At 57.7% G+C, this 20185-nt stretch overlaps 1 protein-coding gene across 1 annotated transcript; it reads left to right on the plus strand.

The window, feature by feature from the left end:
• The first annotated feature begins 2560 nt into the window (after positions 1-2560).
• On the plus strand, positions 2561-7991 carry LOC118988945 (cytochrome P450 11B1, mitochondrial-like). The gene is made up of 9 exons (XM_037049023.1): positions 2561-3024; positions 3379-3534; positions 4701-4900; positions 5018-5221; positions 5350-5504; positions 6746-6912; positions 7324-7402; positions 7497-7691; positions 7866-7991. Exons 1-9 carry the CDS (start codon positions 2789-2791, stop codon positions 7977-7979), a joined length of 1506 nt encoding a protein of 501 aa, XP_036904918.1. The 5' UTR covers positions 2561-2788; the 3' UTR covers positions 7980-7991.
• The last annotated feature ends 12194 nt before the right edge of the window (positions 7992-20185 follow it).

The raw sequence follows: 20185 nt of genomic DNA on the forward strand, positions 1-20185 counted from the left end.
TGCCTCTCATGTGCCCCCGCATTGGGTACCCAGCCCACAACGGGTACCCAGCCCACAACACAGGCATGTGCCCTGACTGGGAATCAAACTGGTGACCCTTGGGTTCACAGGATGGCGCTCAATCCACTGAGCCACACTAGCCAGGGCAATGACCTAACATTCTTAAAAAGTATAAATCAAGCACCCTGGCTGGGGGTCTGTTAGTTGGAACATCATCCCACACACCAGAAGGTGGCTGGTTCGAGCCCTGGTCAGGCTGCCTACGGGAGGCAACTGACGTTTCCCGCACATGGGTGTCTTTCTGTCTCTCTTTCTCCCTCTCTCCCTCTCTGTCTGCTGTCTCTCTCACTCACTCACTTAAAAACAATGGCCACAAAGCATCACACGCTTGTCCCATCACTGGTAGACACCACTTCCAGGACTTCTACAGTTTGATCAACTCGATCCCCGAACTTACTAGCCCTCATCAAAAACGCAATCACTCCCAAGGACTCAGAGCTGCAAGAAACCTCCAAGGGTCGTTTAACTCCGGAGCATTCAGACCACTGGGGAAGTGTTTAAAGAGGTCCAGAGACATTTGAATGAACGTCAGTGTTACTGTCTAACAAAGGATGATAAAGAGCAACATACACCCCAATGTGCAACATACCAAATCTTATCAAAACAGAGCCAACCAAAATGTGAGCCGATGGGGACTGTGGGGAACAAGGGACCCCGCAGAACCTGTGTGCACACCTGCCTGCCTCATCAGCACATCGGCGATGAGGGAGGTGGCAGCTCTGTGCCGGTTTTGTCTTTCTTAGTCCAGGCCACTTGGGTCAAAGCAGTCCTGCCGCCAGACGCCTACAGCACGGTTGGCGGGTCTCTCCCGTCCGTCCTAGCACTGACCAGGCCCGACCTGCCTCACTTCCCAGAGCGGCCGAGGTCGGGCGCGTTCAGGGTGGTGTGGCCATAGACGCAGCTGGGGGATCTTCCATCACGGGGCCAGGCACAGTGAAGGCTCTCATTGTGGCATCGCAGCTCGTTGGGCAACGGCCTCTGACCGGCGCTGTCCACACAACAGTGCCAGCCCTCTCCAGGGCTGGGGTTCCCTTCTGGGCCCCTCTTTACTCACTCAGAGGTTGGAGGACGGGCTGGGCCCTGGCTCGCAGCTCTGTATTGGAAGGCATCCCAGCTGCACTGGACTCGGGAGCTCCTGCCCAGGAGGCCCCGCAGGTCTGGGGCAGGTGGGCAGCACAGCGAAGAGCCAGGGCAGGAGCCCCGAGCCCCACCTGTGTTTGCCAGTGAGGCGGCACCGTCGGGGGGGTGCTTCTAGGACTCGGCCCTTGCTTTTAAAGCTGGGCCCTGGGCTTAAGGGCTGGCACCTCCGTGTCGCAGCTCCTCTGGGCAGGAGAGACTGGCTTCTGGCCCAGCTCCCTGCAGGCTCACTGTTTGGGGACACAGCTGGCACATGTCTACATCCCGCAGAGGCCCAAGAACAGACCCGGAGGCCAAGAAGGGGTCAGTGGAGGGCGCACAGGCAGGTGGGCAGCAGCAGAGGTGTCGGGAGAGGCCTGGGCCGGGGCACCTGCATGCAAGGTCAGGCAGTGCTCCAGCCTGCGTCCCTGCCCAAGGACAGCTGTGACACCACAGAGGCTGAGGCACATCGTCCACCCCGACTGTCTGAGGCGGCCTTGGTGGGGTCTGACTCATCACCCCCCACTGAGCAGTCCCCAAGGAAGGCTTAAGGACAGGGAGTGGAGTAAAGTAAAAGAAGAAACGACGCTCGGGGGCAGCCCTCCCTGCCTCCAGAGCCGGAGCCCAGGCTCCCCGGCCCCCATCCCCGCAGCAGGGCCAGGCTGGCAGGCACAGCTCCAGGGCCCTATCACCTGCCCGGCGACCTTGGGAGGTCACAGAACCCCCAGGCCTCAGTCTCCTTGTCTGAAAATGGGAAGGAGGGTGGCCAGAGCCACCTCATGGGGTGCTGCCAGGAGCCGGTGGGATGACCCCGGACCCCAGACCAGGCCTGTGCTCCCAGGATCGGCTCCACTGTGCTCCCACTGGGGAGAGTCCAAGGAGAGTGGAGAGCCTGCAGCCACAGCCAGACCCTCTCCTGCCCCCACACCCAGGCTCCGAGTCCACCCCAAGAGCCCTCTGCAGGACCAGCAAGGGGGTGAGGGTGCTGGGCACAGGACAGCTGCGTCTCTCACCTTTCAGTCTGAGGAGTGACCCTCATCTCCTGAGAGTTTCCTGCCAGACCAGACAGACAGGCAGGCCCCTGGCCCCTTCAGTGCCACCCCCAATTCCGCCTTTGGATTTCCCTAACAGGCCCCCGGCTTCCGTCTCCACGCCCTGCGGCCTCACGAGGCCTGGAGAGCACCAGCAAAGCACGCGTGGGTGATCGGAGGAGCGCGCAGCCCGCCCCACTGCTTCCTGCTCCCGGCCGGGGACAAGGAGACTAAGATAGCCGAGGCCCCCGTCTCAGCCCTTGATGAGATAAGGGGCTCATCCATCCTGCTCCCTTCACCAGGGAGTCCCTCCCGGCCCAATTCAGCCCCCAGCCCTGACCCTGCACCTGCCCTGGACATCCACCCAGCCCATGGCAGGCCTGTGGGATTGTGGGACAAGGCACCCGTCCCCCCCTCCCCGTCTTCCGGCTGGATGCCTCCAGCCCTGACCCCTGCAGCCCTGACCCCTCCCCGGGCACCCAGGCCTGGTCCAGGGACACTTTCTTCCATGACGTCTTCAGTCAGCCAGCCAGGCCTCCTGCTGATAAAAGGACCGGGCTGAGGGCCTGGGGGGAGCCTGCATGGCGATCCGAGCGAGGGCAGGGGCCTGGATGGCGGGGCCCCGGCTGTGCCTGCGCCAGGCACACGGGCTGGCCGCCAGTGCCGCTCCGGCCCCCAAGGCAGTGCTGCCCTTCGAAGCCATCCCCCGGTGTCCTGGCAGCGAGTGGCTACGGCTTCTGCGGGTCTGGCGGGCCGGTTGCGAGGACCTGCACCTGCAGATGCAGCAGGCCTTCCAGCAGCTGGGGCCCATTTTCAGGTGAGGCCTCCCTGCCCTCCTCCCCAGCATGCCCTGACCCTCTGCCCCGCTGGCCGCCCAGCCCCTGCCAGGTACCTGTGCCCTGCACCCTCAGGCAGGTGGGTGGGATGCACAGGGGAATGTCCATGGCCCAGAAGACTGGCACCCCTGCTCGGCTCATCTGGAGGTTCCGGAGCACTCCGTGCACACCGCTGGCGGGAGGTGCACCAGCAGCAGAGGCTCTGGTTAGACTGCAAGAGGGCCTGCCTGCTCAGAGCCAGGGCGGGGGACGGCGAGGCCAAGAGGAGACAGTGCGGACACGACGGCCGAGCGGGGCCTGGGAAGGGCATGGCCACAGCAGGCTCCGTCCCGCAGATATGACGTGGGAGGCAGGCACATGGTGTGCGTGACACTACCGGAGGACGTGGACAGGCTGAAACAGGCGGAGGGCCGTCAACCCCATCGCATGGTCCTGGAGCCCTGGATGGCCCACCGGCAGCTTCGTGGGCACAAACACGGCGTGTTCTTGCTGTGAGGGCGAGTCTGGGTGAGGAGGGAGGGCGGGGATGGGCAGCCTGGGAGCAGAGGAAGCAAGACAGGGAAGACCCGAAGCAGGCCTGCCCTGGGCCCCCACGGGTGAGTGGAGAGAGCGTGACACAGGGCAGTACCGGGGCAGGGCAGGGCACGGCCCACCCTGGGTGTGAGAGGGAGTACCCTGTCAGGTCAGGGGTGTCACTGGCCCGGGGCCCATGCCAGCAGCACAAGCTGGAGCCCCTCACGGCCCCGCAGGCCTGAGTGAGGTAAGCTGTGCCTTGCGGGCTGGGTCCCGGGGCTCCCAAGAGGGCGGCCACCTGTGCCTGTGCTCCCGTGTGTGTGTCGTGTCTGTGGGGACAGTGCACTGGGGTAGCCGCACCTGTGTCTGCCTGTGTCTGTGTGTGTGGGAATGCATGTGTGTGGACATTGTTATGTGTGTGTGAACTGGTGTGTTTGCCCATGTCGGGGTACTAGCATATGTGCTCATGTACATGCATGTGTGTGCAGAGGGCAGCACGTGCTTGCTTGGGTTTCTCCTCATTGTGTGTACATGTAGTGGTTGCCTGGTTTGGAGCATTTTGCATGTCTGTGTGTGCTTCTGGTGTGTGTTCTGTGTTACTATACACATATGTGCACATCTGCGTGTGCCCTGGGCACCCTTCTGTGTGCATGTGCTGACCCACATCCTATGGGCAGGTGTTTGAGTGCCTGTGTGATTGTTCTCAACCCCTGTGGGCGGCTGGCCCTAGGAAAGGTGTTTATGCTTGACTGTGGCTGAGAAGCCAAATCCACCATCATTCCCTCTGGGGCGTGGCATACATGGAGTGGGCACAGCTTAACAGGAGGGCCAGCCGCCTCTCAGAGAAAAGGACCCACACCCACCCAGGGCCAGGCACAGGGCCAGCAGCCGGGACAAGCAAGCCGAGTGAACTGCACGGCACCCTTGGGCGGAAGCGTGGCCTCGCCCTGCTGCAGAGTCAAGCCCCCAGGCACAGCCCACGAAGGCCTCCCTGAAAGAGGCATGCAACAGTGGGGGTGGGGACACAAGCGGCTGGCGCCCTTGGACCAGCAGACAGCTCTCTTTGGGGATGAAGAAGGTGGGGCACAGGGTTGGGGGCCCGCAGCTGACTAGGGTGCCCTGAAGCTTGCCCTCTGCTCCACAGAAATGGTCCTGCATGGCACGCAGACCGACAGCGGCTCAACCCAGATGTGATGTCACCACAAGCTGTCCAGAAATACACCCCCATGGTGGATAGGGTGGCGAGGGACTTCTCGAAGGCCCTGAAGGCGAGGGTGCTGCAGAACGCCCGGGGCACTCTGACCGCAGACATCCAGCCCAGCATCTTCTACTACACCCTAGAAGGTGTGGGGCTCGGGGGGACCTCGCTGGGCCTGGGACCAGGGGCAGGAGGGCTGGCAGGAGGCGGCCGCCATGTGGCCCTAGGCTGCCACGTGCTCAGCAGCCCCGTCTTCCCCGCAGCCAGCAACTTGGTCCTTTTTGGAGAGCGGCTGGGCCTGTTCAGCCAGAGCCCGAGCCCAGCCAGCCTGAACTTCATCCGCGCCCTGCAGGCCATGCTCAAGTCCACCATGCAGCTCATGTTCATGCCCAGGAGCCTGTCCCGCTGGACAAGTGCCCCAGTGTGGAAGCAGCATTTCGAGGCCTGGGACTACATCTTCCAGTATGGTGAGGGCCACAGGGCGCTGAGGTGGCTTCTCTGTCCCCTAGCCAGTGGGTGCCGAGGCGGGGCTGTGCAAGGTGGCGGGGCGGAGCCTCCCAGTACCAGGCCCAGGGCTCTGTCTCTGTGCCCACAGCCAATGACCGCATCCAGAAAATCTACCAGGAGCTGGCCCTCGGCCGCCCCCAGCACTACACCGGCGTGGTGGCAGAACTGCTCCTGCATGCAGACATGACCCTCGACGCCATCAAGGCCAGCTCCATCGACCTCACTGCCGGGAGCGTGGACACGGTCAGGCCAGCAGCCAGCCCTGCCTGTAGAACATGGAGCCCTCGTGACCCCAGGCGGCGTCCTCCCGGGCCCAGGGTCTCCTGCATGCTCCCTCCCAGTCTGTGCCACCAAGATGTCTAGTCTGGGGCCTCAGTCCCTGAGGCAGGCTCTGAGGGGAGGGCACAGGAGAGCGGCCTCTCGGGGGAGGCTTGCGGTCCGGGTGGGAACAGAGCCCCAGACAGTCTACAGAGGTATGAGGCCTGGGGACGCAGGGCACAGGCCTGGCTCAGACCGACAGGGTCCTAGCAAAGCAGGGGATGGCCGACACCTAGCTGCACAGGGCACCCTGCCTGGTGACAGATTACATTAGGCTTTCCTCAAAGACCCTGTGGGGGTTACAGGCTGGTGACAGGAAGGGCAGCGCAGGCTCCACCATGTGGAGGGCGGAGCAGATGGCAGACTCCGGAGAGGAATGCAGCCAGAGCTTCCCGCCTCTGGGCCCAGCTTTCATCTGCCGGCATCTCAGGGCCGCTCTGGGCCTAGCACCTGAGATGGCACAGACCGGTGCTGAGACACTGTCATGAGGCGAGAGAGCCCAGGGGCGGGCATGTGCCTCAAGGGACAGCTCTTGGCAGGTGTCCTGGGGACAGGGACTTCCAGTTGAGTGTGGAAGAACCACACGGAAGGTAGACAGGCAGGAAGAGAGGCACGGAGCTTGGCAGTCCGGAAGTGCAAGAGCAGGCAGCAAGGGAAGGCAGTGAGGGGGCATCGGGGGCTGACTCCCGCTCCCCGAGGTGCCTCGTGAGCCCTGGGGCCCTCTGCTGAAGCAAAGGCTGCAGCAGACAGGTCACTGCCCCACGTGGGGAGATGCTGGAGGCACGTTGCCATGGGGATGGGATTTAGGAGCTGCTCGGTTTCCCAGACCCCAGGCTGGGCTTGCCTCTCCCTGCACAGAAATGACCCAGGGTGAGGGGCAGCGGGCAGTGGGGGGGGGGGACTGGGTGGGGTCTGGCTGGCTGCAGATGCCCAGGGAACGTGATCCCATGGGAGCAGGTGGGTCAGGCTCCAGACCCCACGCCAAGCAGACGCAAGGGTGAACCTGTCCTGGAGCCCAGAGGAGGGTGAGACCCAGGCCTGAAGGTCTCAGCTCCCTGGGCTCTGCCCTGCACTGGGCATGCCCGTCACCATGGCGGGAAGTGGCCCTAGGGGCTGCAGTGCAGGGCCAGAGCCCAGGCCTGAGGCTGCGCCCACGGCCCCTACAGACAGCCTACCCCTTGCTGATGACCCTCTTTGAACTGGCACGGAACCCTGAGGTGCAAGAGGCCCTGCGTCAGGAGAGCCTGCTGGCAGAGGCCAAGATCTCAGAAAATCCCCAGAGGGCACCTGCAGAGCTTCCCCTGCTTCGGGCCGCCATCAAGGAGACCCTGAGGTAGGTGTGGCTCCCTGGGCTGCCCCAGCCACTTTGGTTCACAGCCTGCAGGGCAGCGCTCACCAGGCTGGGGCCGCAGATCCTGGGGCCGCAGATCCTGGGGCTACAGGCAGCTTTGCCCAAAGAGGCATCCCCTGCACCTCCTCTTCCTCTCCCTAAAGAGGCGGGGGCGCTTCCTCCTCTGGGATCCTACCTCAGGGTCCTGGGCACCAGCCTCCAGCCTGTCCTCCTTAGCCAGGAGGCTGCTCAGGGGGGGACAGGGGGCCCAGGCTGGGCTCTGGAGATGCGTGGATTCAGCTTCCCAGTGACAGAGGGTGGGGAGCTGCCCTCGTCTGCGCCTGCGGCGCCCTGGTCGAGGCAGGCGAGGGGCCTGTCCCCGCCAAGGACCCTGTTGGCTGCCCCTGTGCACAGGTTGTACCCCGTGGGTATCACTGTGGAGCGGCAAGTGAGCTCGGACCTGGTCCTGCAGAACTACCACATCCCCGCTGGGGTGAGCGAGGCCCCACAGCCCTTGCAGCAGGCAGCAAGCCCGACCCGGCCCTGCGCCAGCTCACCCTGCCCCACGCCCCTCTCCCCGCCCGCAGACGCTGGTCCTCGTGCAGCTCTACAGCCTCGGTCGGAATCCCTCCGTGTTCCCGAGGCCCGAGGTCTATGACCCCCAGCGCTGGCTCAAAAAGGGATCCAGCACCAGGCTCCCCCACTTGGCCTTTGGCTTTGGCGCGCGACAATGCCTGGGAAGGCGCGTGGCCGAGACGGAATCTTTGCTTCTGCTGCACCACGTGAGCGGCCTAAGCTCTGCAGCGGGCCAGGGCAGAGGTTTGGGGGCAGGGCTGCGTGTGGGGCGGGGCGCCTGGAGGCGGAGCGTCTGGGACGCCAGAAAAGCAGAGAAGGCTGCGCCAGGGCCTTGGATGGGGCTGACCTGTAACCCCGGTGGACCTGCGCTTCTGTCCTAGGTGCTGAAACACTTCCAGGTGGACACACTAACGCAAGAGGACGTAAAGATGGTCTACCGGTTCGTACTGATGCCTTCCACCATTCCACTCCTCACCTTCCGGGCTATCAACTAGCCACATCACTGCACCACCAGCCTGGCCATGTCCCCAGCCCCCCTCTGCCTGGCCCCGGGCCAGCCCTCCTTCTCTCCTGGGCCCTGCTTCCTGAGCCTCACCACGGTCCAGCCAGCACCTCACACAAATGGAACAGCCCAGGCCTCTGAGGTCAGGCCTTGTCAGGCGGGGCAGAGCTGGGGATAAGTCTTGGTTTCAGGTCCTGGTTATGTTCCAGTCCCACAACACCTCCTTCTACAAAGAACACCATCGGAGGGCCTTAACTCCCACCCCAGCACCCCAGCACCCCAGCACTGGCTCCAGGCTCCTCATGTGTCCACCCAGGGGGCCTCTGACCTTGTCCCTTGCCTCCCTGTCCAGTCTCCTAAGCCCTCTGCACCGAAACCCCCACCCCGCCCATGCGAGAGCTGACTCTGTGGATCCCCTGTCCTGCTCTTTGTCTTTTCAAACACCAGCTTCTTGTCTGCGATGCTTCTGCCCAGAGTAGACCTCATGCTGGGTTGTAATTTGCCCACCTACCTGCTCTGCCCAGCCCATGTGGCTCCTCCTGGTACTGCCAGTCCTCTGCTGTTGGGGCTGAGTCTCCCAGCCAAGGACCTGGAGAGGCAGGTCCTCAGTACTGTTTCCTAGAAGGAGGGCCACCAAGAAACTGACTGTCACACCTGATACCCACCTGGAAGCAGGAAGGGTGGTGAGCCCCACTGGCTAGCATCAGGGTGACCACAGAGAAACCTCTGGAAGGAGGGGATGGGGCCATCTCAGCCAAGTGCAGCTGCATGTCCCCTTTAATAAAGCTCTCTGTCTGAAGTGCCAGCTGCCTCTTCACACTGACCCTCAGGGCAGGGGCCACCCTGACCTCATGGGTAGAAGAGGCCCTGAACATCTGGGAGCCAGCTGGGGTCTCCTAGATGGAAGGAGGGGGCTATCCTTCCCACACCGTTTTGGGCCAGGTAACACCCTCCACATAAAAAAGGGTCCTGGATGTCGGGCTGGGAGGTGGGGTTACTGCACTCTCCCTCCCCACCCCCATGTCCTCTGGTGAGAACAAGGCACTGAAGCCACACCAAGGCAGTGAGAGAGAGGACCCACACCCTGGCCGCACAACCTGCTGGCACTGAGACCCCAAGGGCACCCTGTTCAGCCCCTGGGTGAGCAAGAGTCTGCACATGCCTCCACACTCCACTCTAGCCACAGTGAGGAGGGCTGCAGCCCCACAGCGCTGCCCACCTACCCTGCCCTGGTCAGGCACACCGTGGAAGGGACTTGGAAAGTCGCGGAGAAGAGAGAAGAGGGTCCAGGCTCGGGTCGCGCAGGCACAGGCTGGGGCCCTGGCTCCCCGAGTGGGCCAGCCCTCGCTGCCTCTGAGCCTCGGCTTGTCACAGGGCACTTCTGAATAACAAAGAGCCCTGTTTCACCGGTGAGGATGCCACAGGATGGCACGTGGAAAGCCCCCAAGTCTCTGCCCTCACAGGCACCCACTAAGTGGGAATTTCTCCTCTCGCTCCTCCAAAGCCCCTGCACTGCCTGAGGTCCAGCTGTGTGGCCAGCCAGCAATGTGAGATGGCAGCAATGGAGTCAGAGTAAAATATCATTGCCTTGCAAGGAACACGTGTTGTTCTGCAAAGCTTGGCGCACGTGTTCCCTAGACGTTCCTGGCAACCCTAAGAGGCAAGCACTTTACAGATGAGGCAGCCGAGGCTCGAAGAGCTCAGCCAGCTGCCCAGAGCCTCCCAGCTCACGGAGCCAGGATACCAGTCCGGCCTCTACCGCCCTCCCCACTTCTCCCCGTCAAAGGGCTTTGCTTGGGCCATGAGCATGCACATTTCAGAAACTGCATCTGACTTGAAGCTTCTCTGGATGTTTTCAAAGATCAACTTTTGGCCCTGGCTGGTGTGGCTCAGTAGACTGAGTGCTGGCCTGCAAACCAAAGGGTTGCTGGCTCGAGTCCCAGTCCAGGGCTCATGCCTGGGTTGTGGGCCAGGTCCTCAGTACAGGGTGCATGAGAGGCAACTGCACACTGATGTTTCTCTTCCTCTTTTTCTCCTTCCCTTCCCTTCTCTCAAAAAATAAGTAAATAGCCCTGGCTGGTGTAACTCAGTGGATTGAGCTCGGGCCTGCGATCCACACGATCGCGGTTCGATTCCCAGTCAGGGCACATGCCTGGGTTGCAGGCCAGTTCCCAGCAGGGGATGCATCAGAGGCAACCATACATTGATATTTCTCTCCCTCTCTCCTTCCCTTCTCCTCTAAAGATAAATAAATACAATCTTTTTAAAAAATAAATAAATAAATAAAATATTTTTAAAAATATAAAGATTATCTTTCAGTTCTCTATGTTCCTTCCCTTTCAGAGTTAAAGTCTGCAAGGCATCCTTTTATTAAAAGTTATTTCTATTTTTATTTTTTAATATATTTTATTGATTAGACTATTACAGTTGTCCCATTTTCCCCCTTCATTCCCCTCTGCCCTGCACAGTCCCTCTCACCCTCATTTCTCTCCCTTTTAGTTCATGTTCATTGGTTATACATATACTTTTTTAAAAGATTTTATTTATTTATCTTTTAGAGGGGAAGGGAAGGACAGAAGGAGAGAAGTATCAATGTATGGTTGCATCTCCTGAGTCCCCTGCTGGGAACTGGCCTGCAACCCAGGCATGTGCCCTGACTGGGAATCGAACCGTGATCGTGTGGATCGCAGGCCCGCGCTCAATCCACTGAGCTATACCAGCCAGGGCTGGTTATACATATATTTTCTTTGGCTTCTACATTTCCTATACTATTCTTAACCTCCCCTGTCTATTTTGTACCTACTATTTATGCTTCTTATTTCTTGTACCTTCCCCCCCATTCTCCCTGCTCATCCTTCCCATTGATAACCCTCCATGTGATCTCCATTTCCGTAATTCTGTTCTTGTTCTAGTTGTTTGCTTAGTTCATTTTTGTTTCTCTTCTTGGTTTTTAGGTTAAGGTGCTGATAGTTGTGACTTTGCTGTCTTTTCAATGTTCATATTTTTGATCATCTTCTTTTTATTAGATAAGTCCCTTTAATATTTCGTATAATAAGGGCTTGGTGGTGATGAATTCTTTTAACTTGACTTTATCTGAGAAGCACTTTATCTGCCCTTCCATTCTAAATGATAGCTTTGCTGGATACAGCAATCTTGGATGTAGGTCCTTGCCTTTCATAACTTGAAATACTTCTTTCCAGGCCCTTCTTGTCTGCAAGGTTTCTTTTGAGAAATCAGCTGACAGTCTGATGGGAATTCCTTTGTAGGTAACTGTCTCCTCTTCTCTTACTGCTTTTAAGATTCTTTCCTTCTCTTTAATCTGGGGCAATTTAATTTTGACATGTCTTTGTGTGTGCTTCCTTGACTCCAACCTCTTTGGGACTCTCTGAGTTTCCTGGACTTCCTGGAAGTCTATTTCCTTTGCCAGATTGGGGAAATTCTCCTTCATTATTTTTTTAAACACATTTTCAACTTCTTGCTCTTCCTCTTCTCCTCCTGGTACCCCTATGATTCAGATGTTGGAAGATTTAAAGTTGTCCTGGAGGTTCCTAAGTCTCTCCTCATTTTTTTGAATCCTTATTTCTTCATTTTGTTCTGGTCGAGTGTTTATTTCTTTCTTCTGGTCCAAACTGTTCATTTGAGTCCCAGTTTCCTTTCCATCACTGTTGGTTCCCTGTACACTTTCCTTTATTTCACTGTTTATAGCCTTTACTTTTCCTGCTATTTTGTGACCATACTCAACCAATTCTGTGAGCATCGTGATTGCCTGTGCTTTGAACTTGTACATCTGATAGGTTAGCTATCTTTTGTCACTTAGTTGTATTTTTTCTGGAGCTTTGATATGTTCTTTCATTTGGACATTTTTTTTCTTATCAGGGCACACCTATCATGCTGTAAGGGGCAAAGCTTTAGATAATTGCAACCCACATTGCTGCGTTGTGATGCTGTATGTTGGGGAGGGTCCCAGAGGTAACAATGCCACTTGTTCAGCTCTCTACCAGAGAGCCCACCAGTTTTCAGTCTCTTCCCCCACTACCCACAAGCAAACTGGGCCCTTCTGGTGCTGATTCCCGGGTGAGTGGGCTTGTGTATGTTCTAGGACCCTGTGGGTCTCTCTAATGAACTCTCCTGTGAGGCTGGGAGTTTCTCCTGCTGCTGCCTCAACCCCCACAGGTTTTTAAAGTCAGAGGTTTTGAGGTCTTATCTCCCTCACTGCAACTGTGGGTTGTGATGTCTCTCACGCCCCCGAGTTGTTCCTCCGGGTTTGTCTGTATGCAGAAGGGGGGACCGTCCGGTCCTCCAGCCCCTCATCGGATACAAGCTCCAGCATTCTTTCATCTGGGCCTTGGGCAGTGGAGTCCCCCCTGAAACCCAATGGCTCCAGTTCCATCTCAAACTGCTTTGTGCCGTCCTCCTGAGGCACAAAGGTGGGGCTGCTTGCAGTCTCCTGGGGCCGGGGTGGGTCGCACCTCCAATTCCTGGAACAACAGCTGTTACCTGTGTTGATTACTGAGCTCATTCGCTATCACCTGAACTACAACTTTCCAACTCTGGAGTCCCCCGGCGTTAGGAGGCTGTGACTCAGTGTGTGGGACACGTGCTCTTCTTCCTCAGCAAAGGACCGTGTCAGCGTTCATCGCAGGGGGAGGGAAATGGCTCCACGCCAGGCTTTTTGTCCAGTGCTGGAGGTCTCCCCACGGTGCTTCCTCCCACCTCCCCAGTCTACCACCCCTGAGTTCCACGGACCCTCCTTACGCTCTCCCCAGATCCTCACGTTCAGAAAGAACTGCAGAGTGTCCACAGGCATTTTCTCAGGCCTTTAAGGTTCAGCTCCCGGGCCAGGTCCCGAGAGACACTTTAGCCCTTCCCCTGGGTTTGGGTTGGCTCTCGTGGAAGCGCATCGGGAGCCGACCAGCAGCCGTCCCTCGACAAGGTCTGGACGGTTGAGACGCATCTGCCAGGCAGAGGCAACCGTGGCTGGACTTCCTGTCTATCTCCCCTTACACGTTTGTTTTGGTGACCAACAGGTGGTGGGATTGTTAGGCACCTGTGTTTCAGGGTCACTGATTCGCATAGTTCCAATGAAGTTGTACAAAATAACTTCTTGACCAGAGAACAAAGTCCCCCCTAATCAGGTCACCCCTGAACGTCTAAAAGTTGATGGAGTAACTGTCCCTCCTCTACCTTAGACAGGAATATAAAGTAATTGGAACTAGATGCGCAAAGAAACCGGAGAAGCTGGTTAGCTATTACAAACTAAGCACGAAGATCCAATTACCAGGGAGTCAGAGTCCATAGTGCATAGAGAAACATTTTAGACAGAAAAGATAGATAGCTAAGTTAGACACCACAAAAGCCTTATAATAAATTTCCTATAACCTCTGCTCAACCTAGTGTATCCTTTTGCCCCATGATGAACTCCGAGAACTTTAATAAACAATAAGACATTCAAACTCTGTACATACAGCTATTTCTAATTGTCTGATTTAATAAGTCACTAGACTAGCGTGACCTAATATCCAGGTAGAAAATTTCCTGCTTCGCCCAACCACAAATGTTAATCACTACCAAAAATGAAAATATAGAAACCTGCTTGTACTTGCAATAAACGGAACAGAGCTTCACCGTCCTCTGAGTCGCGTTGTCGTCTGTCTCCCATTGCCGACGCCTTACCCACCTTTCAGGAACCCCTGGACCCAGCTGTGGCTGGACCGTGGCAGAAGTGTCTCTTCCATTCTGCCCAGCAGGACCCTCGCTGGTACCCTTTCCCCCTTCCCTCAGCTCCCAGCGGCTGAGGCCACCCTGAGGTGGCTGTCGGGTTTGGGGCTGAGGATGAGGAGACACTTGGCAGGGCACCGCCCACAGGTCCCAGCGCCGTGGCTGGCCCCACCCTGGGCAGGTCGAGCAGGTCCTCTCCGTCTCTCGTCCATTCGTGTAACATGGATTTCTGCAGCCCCACATGGGCCAACCACAGCAGCTCGCGCTGGGAGCAGAGCTCACCGAGCAGATGGCCCGATTCTAAGGGAAAAAGCACGAAGCTTCGGGTCGGATCCTGTCTGAGCAGTGGGGGTGGGGCTGGCGAGCACGGGGAGGGCCGCTTCACCCAGCATCCAGGCCTCCCGCCAGTGACCCTCACACCTGGCAGTGTTGCCTGGACCGGGGACAGGGAAGTAGGGAACCAGCTGGAGCAGGAAGCCCCGGAGCAGACGCACGCACGGAGGGACGTGGGTTTGTGCAGGCCTGAAGGGAAGGCGCTCTGTCGGGCCGCTGGTCAGTGAGGACCCAAAAGCAGGGGAAGAGAAGAAGCTGGATGACCCTGGTCACGGCCACCAGCTCCCAGGTGTGAAGCAGAAGGAAGAAGCTCTTAGGAAAAAGCGGGAGAGGGGCCTCCTGGCCTCAGTGTCAGGAAACCCTCCTATCAAGACAAAGGGCACAGCAGGAAGAAGCTGGCAACGCCCAGCACGAGACAACTCAGAGCCTCTGTGAACCTGACATCGAGAAGGATCCCATACCCCACCGGTGGGGGGGGGCGTCAAAGTCTGATGAGTGCCGGCAGGGGCCCCCCCAATGTAGGGGACCGGTTTGCCTTGGCCTGGCAAATGTGACTCAGCTCTGCGTGGAAAACCTACAGAAGCGAGGGGGTGGGCAGGAGCCAGACCTTCAGACAGAGTTTTCCTGTGGGAATCAGGCCTAGAAAGTGCATGCAGACTGTTATGGCTTGCTCCTGCTAAAACTCCCTCACCCTGGTCTAAAACAACGAATGTGTATTGTCTATCTTCAAGGTAAAACCCAAAGCCTGTGTGAATTTTCCCAAGGACAGAGCTGATCAGCTCATCGCCATTCCCCTCTGCATGTTATTCTGTTTCCTTGATTGTACCTAAAGTGTAGATAATAATATTCTATGTAATAGGTAATAAATCCTTCTCTGATATAAGGCCCCAGGAAAACAATAAAAGCCTGTCTAGGCAAGGGTCGGGGCGCTCCCCTCTTGAGGGAGTGGCCAAGGCATCCGTAGGCTCTCTCCCCTTGAGAGAGTGATCGTGCCTGTTCCCTTTTCCTCCACAGGATTGTTGTCACCTGTGAGTTCATTCTCGTCGTCAGCCACAACGGGCGGACTCTGCTGGCCAGGGTCTGCCACACCCTAGGTCTCCTCCTCCTGTCGCAACAAAGCGCCACACACCGGGTGGCTTAGAACAACGCAGATGTGTCCAACCACTAGGACTCAATCATAGTTATGGAGGCTAGCAATGCACAGCCAGGGCTGGGCGTCCTCCTGTCTGTTTACGAGAGCATGTCCTGTGGGGATGGTGTCTTCCACCTCCAGGCGCTGCTGTGACAGAGGAAAGGGAGGACGGTGGGGACCTGCCCCCCACCCCACTGTCCTTCTGACGCAGTTGCAGTGTGTGCTGACTCTGACGCAGCCTGTGGGTGAACGGCGTCTTTGCAGCAGAATCCTAGGAACTAGTTTCAAAAGACACAGAGGCGGCCTACAGGCCTCTGGCTCAGGGAGATTTGCAGACCTTCGAGCTGGAGCCGGGATGACGCGGATCCAGAATGACTCACCCGGGTGAGGCACAGAGGACCGTCCATCACTGGTCTTATCGGAAAGGACTGTGCTCGTCTTTCATGTGCAGAACCTTTCAACACCCTCCCTCCATCTCTTCTGTCCCCCACGCCCTCCTATGAAACGGCTGCCCACACTGAGACGTGAAGATGGCCTTTGGGACGTGAGTGCCCCGTCTTCCAAGTGCCCACCACCTGCAACTAAACCACTTTCCTCCACATCAGCACCCGCCTCATGAGAACGGGCTTTTGTGGACGTGGGCCTCTGCATCTGCTTTTGGTTCCAGTTTTTGTGGACTCCGGATAGGACCCTGTGGACTCTTCCTCCCTGAGGAAGGCCTTGAGGGCCTTGGGGTGGGCTCCCAGCTGCCTGTGCCAGGCTGACCCTGTTGATGGGAGACACCTGGTTTTTCTTGCCAACACATGTAAAGAATTACAGATCGGCAGATCTATCAACACGCAGTCAGGAGAATTAGTGATCTATCTGTCGGCAGCCGACCAGCACCCGTCCCCGGACACAGTCGGGACGGATGAGATGCATCTGCACAGCAGAGGCAACCGTGGCTGGACTTCCTGTCTCTCTCTCCCTGCATGCCTGTCTTTGTGATTCATAGGTGTCGAGACTGTTAGACACCTGCATTTTGGGTTCATTGATTCGAATAGTTCCAATGAAGTTGTACAAAGTGATTTCTCGGCCAGAGAACAAAGTCCCCCCAATGGGGTGGGCCCCTGAACATCTAAAAGTTGATGAGTAACAGCCCCTCCTCTACCTCGGACTGGAATATATATCAATTAGAATTAGAGAAACAGGAGAAGCTGGTTAGCTATTACAAACTAAGCACGAAGAACCAATTACCAGGGAGTCAGAGTCCATAGTACAAAGAGAAACATTCTAGACAGAAGGATAGATAGCTAGGTTAGACACCACAAAGGCCTTTTAATAAATTTTCTATAACCGCTGTCCAGTCTAGGGTATCCTTTTGACCCATGCCAAATTCTAAGAATATTAATAAACATCTATTCAACAATAAGACATTTAAAGCTCTTCATACAGCTACTTCTAATTGTCTGATGAATGTCTCCCCTGAACAAAACCACCTTTGTTTAGCAGAGTTGAATCTACGGAACTTCTTGTGTGTTTCCAAGTTACTTTTGTATTGCTTTTTTCTGCTTAACTGATCCTGCCACACACCTGTTCCTTTGATGCCATGTAACAATCTCTACAAAAATAAAGAGAAATGAAGCCCTGCAAGTTCGGTCAGGCCCACAGAGGCTGGCTGTTCCCCAGCATCCAACCGGGTGTCTGACTCTTCATTCCCCACCTGCACCGTCCAGCCTTCAGGGATTCTGAGATCTGCCAAGGCTGGACCCCGGGAGTGACCTGTTCCCAGGGAAGGGAACAGGCCTAACATAGATGGGGGAGTGAGGAGCATACGTTCAGCAGGAACGGCTGCTGAAGGTCAGCATGGTAAGCCCCCGAGGTGGTCAGAGGCCAGACAGCCAAGGGTGCAAAAACTGCGAGTCCCTTGTTCTGAGGATTTATATAGATGGTAGGACAGGACCGAAGAAGCTCCGTGTTGATGGGCAGGTACACAGGGTGCCCGCTTTCCCGGGGCAAAGGGGGAGACGCAATGATCCAACCTGTGTACCTGTGGGGGGGCCTGTCAGCCCGGATCTTTATCTTGCCCGGACTCTGTTTGTTCATCTTGTTGTAAAACAGATGTGTGGGGACAGATGCGTCCGGTAAAGCTGGGGCAGCTACCCAGGGTTGTTTACGGGCTCTTCCTTTAGGCACCAGGGACTTCCTGGGAGAGCAGACAGTGACCAGAGGCAGGCCAGTAACCAAAGCTGCTCTCTGGGCTTCTTCCTTTGGGCACTGTGGACCCTCTCCCGCCCTCCAGGCCTGGGGATAAAGGCAGTTTCAAGGGCTTTCCTCCCCAGATAATGGGGACGGTACACAGAGTTCCAAGGGCTCCCGCCCCCCGGGCTCACCTCGTGTTTCCAGTGAGCCTGGAACACCTGTCAGCACAATGGGACCAGGCTCAGGACTGCGGAGGCAGTGGGTGAGACGGGTCTCCCTCCCCCACCCCGCCTCGGTCCGCTGTCCACTCTGCCTTGGTGCAACCAGGATGCTGGTCAGCAACAGCAGGCCAGTCTCAGAGTCTGTCCCTTGCTGTCTCCTGCCTCCACCCCACGACAGGGGTTGTGGGGACTGCCCGCTTCTTCACCGTGGGGACTCCCCCTGCTCTCCCCGGGAGGCGCCAGCCACCTGGAAACACTTCGCCGGTGGGGAAGCAGGTCTGGGGGGGGGCTCCAGTTTGGGGAGTGGACGGAGATGGACTCCGAGCTTATAGGTTGTGTTTTTATTGGGAATCTTATTGCTCAGAGACATTTGCATGGGAATTTCAGAGGGGGGAGGGGAGGGGACAGAGAGGGAGAGAACATCCACCGGGTGCCTTTCCCAGGTCACACATGCCCCCACCCTGGCACATGGCACCCAACCCAGGCATGTGCCCTGGCTCGGGGACAGGTGCCCTTTCAGTTCCCAGTCTGTTGCTCCACCCACTGACTCACCAGCCGGGACTCTCAGCTTCACTTTCCATTTCCCGCCCGAGGAAGTTGGTTTCGTTTCAGGAGTTCCCCTCTGCCCGTCTGGGTTCCCGTGACTCTGCGGCTGCTCTTACCTTTCTGACACTTGACTCGATCTTTGCTGTTTGGAATCCGCCGGAACCTTCTGTCTCTGCCGCTCGGGCTGTGCCGTTTGGGTCCGGCCAGGGTCGTTTGCGGCACCAGCTGGTGTGAGAGAAGACGCCAAGGCTTCCCCTGGCAGCTCCGGCCCAGTGGACGGAGGGCGGGCCTGCCAGCCGACGGTCACGGGTTCCATTTGCAGCCAGGACACAGGCCGGGGCTGTGGGCCAGGCCCCGTTAGAGGCGAGCGGGAGGCAGCTCGTCGGTGCATCTCTCACACATGGATGTTTCTCCCCTTCTGCCAGCTTTCCCCCGTCTCTAAAACAATAAGTGAAAGTCAACATTGCAGAATCGAAGGCCAGTGCCCCAGTCCCTCCTCGTAGAGGACTTAGCTTGAGACTGCTGGTTTCTTGGAACCTTGTCTTTGCTGTAGACTGTGTTTCTGTGTCTGCCTGGACAGGAATGGCTGGTCTCAACCTGGAGTTGTTTTGCTAAAGGTCAAGGTCTAGTAAACAGGACGAGGTCTTTCACGTGCAAACTTTTCACGTTGCCACAGCATAAGGATTCTCCTGAGAAAGGATTGAAACCGATAGTTTAAAGAGGAGAAAGGACCTCATCCCCTCTCACGCAGTAGAACTCAGAACCAAAAGGAAAAGGCGGGGAGCGGCCATGTGTAAACTGGAGTGGCCCGAGCTGTGCCAGCCTGACGCCTCGGCGGCCCTTCCCCGGCCTCCCGGCGTTGCCCAGGGCGGGGATCCTGAGCCGCTCCCTCACGAGCACACTGCAGTCACCAAGTGCAGCAGTCACCAAGGAGAAAAACGTGCATGTCCTTGCCAGTGGAAGAAAGAACTGTTTCGGAAAGTTCTGAAACAAACTAGTCGATCTCAAGAACGCTGACCCACTGCACTTCCGGCCAAGATGGAGGGGCAGGTAGATACGCTTCGCTTCCCCGCACAACCAAAAGGAAAACAACCAATTGAAAACATGAAAACAAACAGAAATGCCAGAAAATCGAACGGTGTGGAAGTCCAACAACCAGGAGTCAAAGAAGGAATACTCATCCAGACCGGTGGGAGGAGCGGAGCCGGACAGCAGGTACAGAGGGGACGCGGGAAGGTGGCAGCTTGCACATCGGGTGGTCGCACATATGCGTGTGGATAAACCGAGAGGGACAACTGGGGAGCAAGACACACCCGACAAGGGGACAACCCAACATATCTGCACCTGTGACCAGAACAGCCTCGTCTGCAGAGCAGAGCCACACGCACACGGGCTCCCGGGCAGACTCCCCACTTGCCATCAGGGGTGGAAGACTCTTGTGGGGAGACCCAGAAGGGAGGAGTCCACCCTTCCCAGGTAGAACTGAGGCAGGCTCCAGTCCACCCCCGAGACGGCTGAGCGCCACCCCAAGGAGCTTCCCCACAGGGTGCCCATCTCCTGATGGCCACACCACCCAAGGCTCGGCCCACTGGGCCCGGGGCCTCCTCCGCCCTGCTGCTGACCCGGATCCGCAGCCTCTGCCTCGTAGGTCTCTGTCAGCTCCCCTGCCCAGCCCTGTCCCCGAACCCACAGCCTGAGAAACTGGGCCTGGTGTTCGCCACCCGCCTTTCTCGAGTGGGACGTTACTGCTGCTTGGTCCTGAGTGAGCAGTGTTGCCATGACGCCGGCGTGGCTTTGGTCTGGAGGCAGCCATGCCGACGACGCTCCGCCTGACTGTGCTGCCTCCCTGGGCCTGGAGCTGAGACCCGGCTGAGGCCTGCAGCCGTCTGCAGGGGCTGGTGCTGCAGCTCGGGGTCCTGCAGGACCTGTGCTCTCGCCCTTTGCCGGGCCCCCGGGCGCGGTGGGCCGTGGGAACCATCCACACCTGGCCCACTGCTGCTGCTCCACTCACAACGGTCTGACTGCCTGCCGCGACGAGACGCAGACACGTGTGTAAGACTGAAAATG

This window comes from Sturnira hondurensis, unplaced genomic scaffold (assembly GCF_014824575.4).
Source record: "Sturnira hondurensis isolate 20B ecotype Veracruz unplaced genomic scaffold, ASM1482457v3 Scaffold0006413, whole genome shotgun sequence".
Lineage (NCBI taxonomy): Eukaryota > Metazoa > Chordata > Mammalia > Chiroptera > Phyllostomidae > Sturnira > Sturnira hondurensis.

What these genes read in the sequence shown, in the direction of transcription:
- LOC118988945 (XM_037049023.1), top strand. Translation starts at nt 2,789, where the DNA reads ATGGCGATCCGAGCGAGGGCAGGGGCCTGGATGGCGGGGCCCCGGCTG. An exon ending in AAACACGGCGTGTTCTTGCT is followed by an intron (nt 3,535 to 4,700) that starts GTGAGGGCGAGT and finishes TCTGCTCCACAG; the next exon opens with AAATGGTCCTGCATGGCACG. An exon ending in ACTACCACATCCCCGCTGGG is followed by an intron (nt 7,403 to 7,496) that starts GTGAGCGAGGCC and finishes CCCCGCCCGCAG; the next exon opens with ACGCTGGTCCTCGTGCAGCT.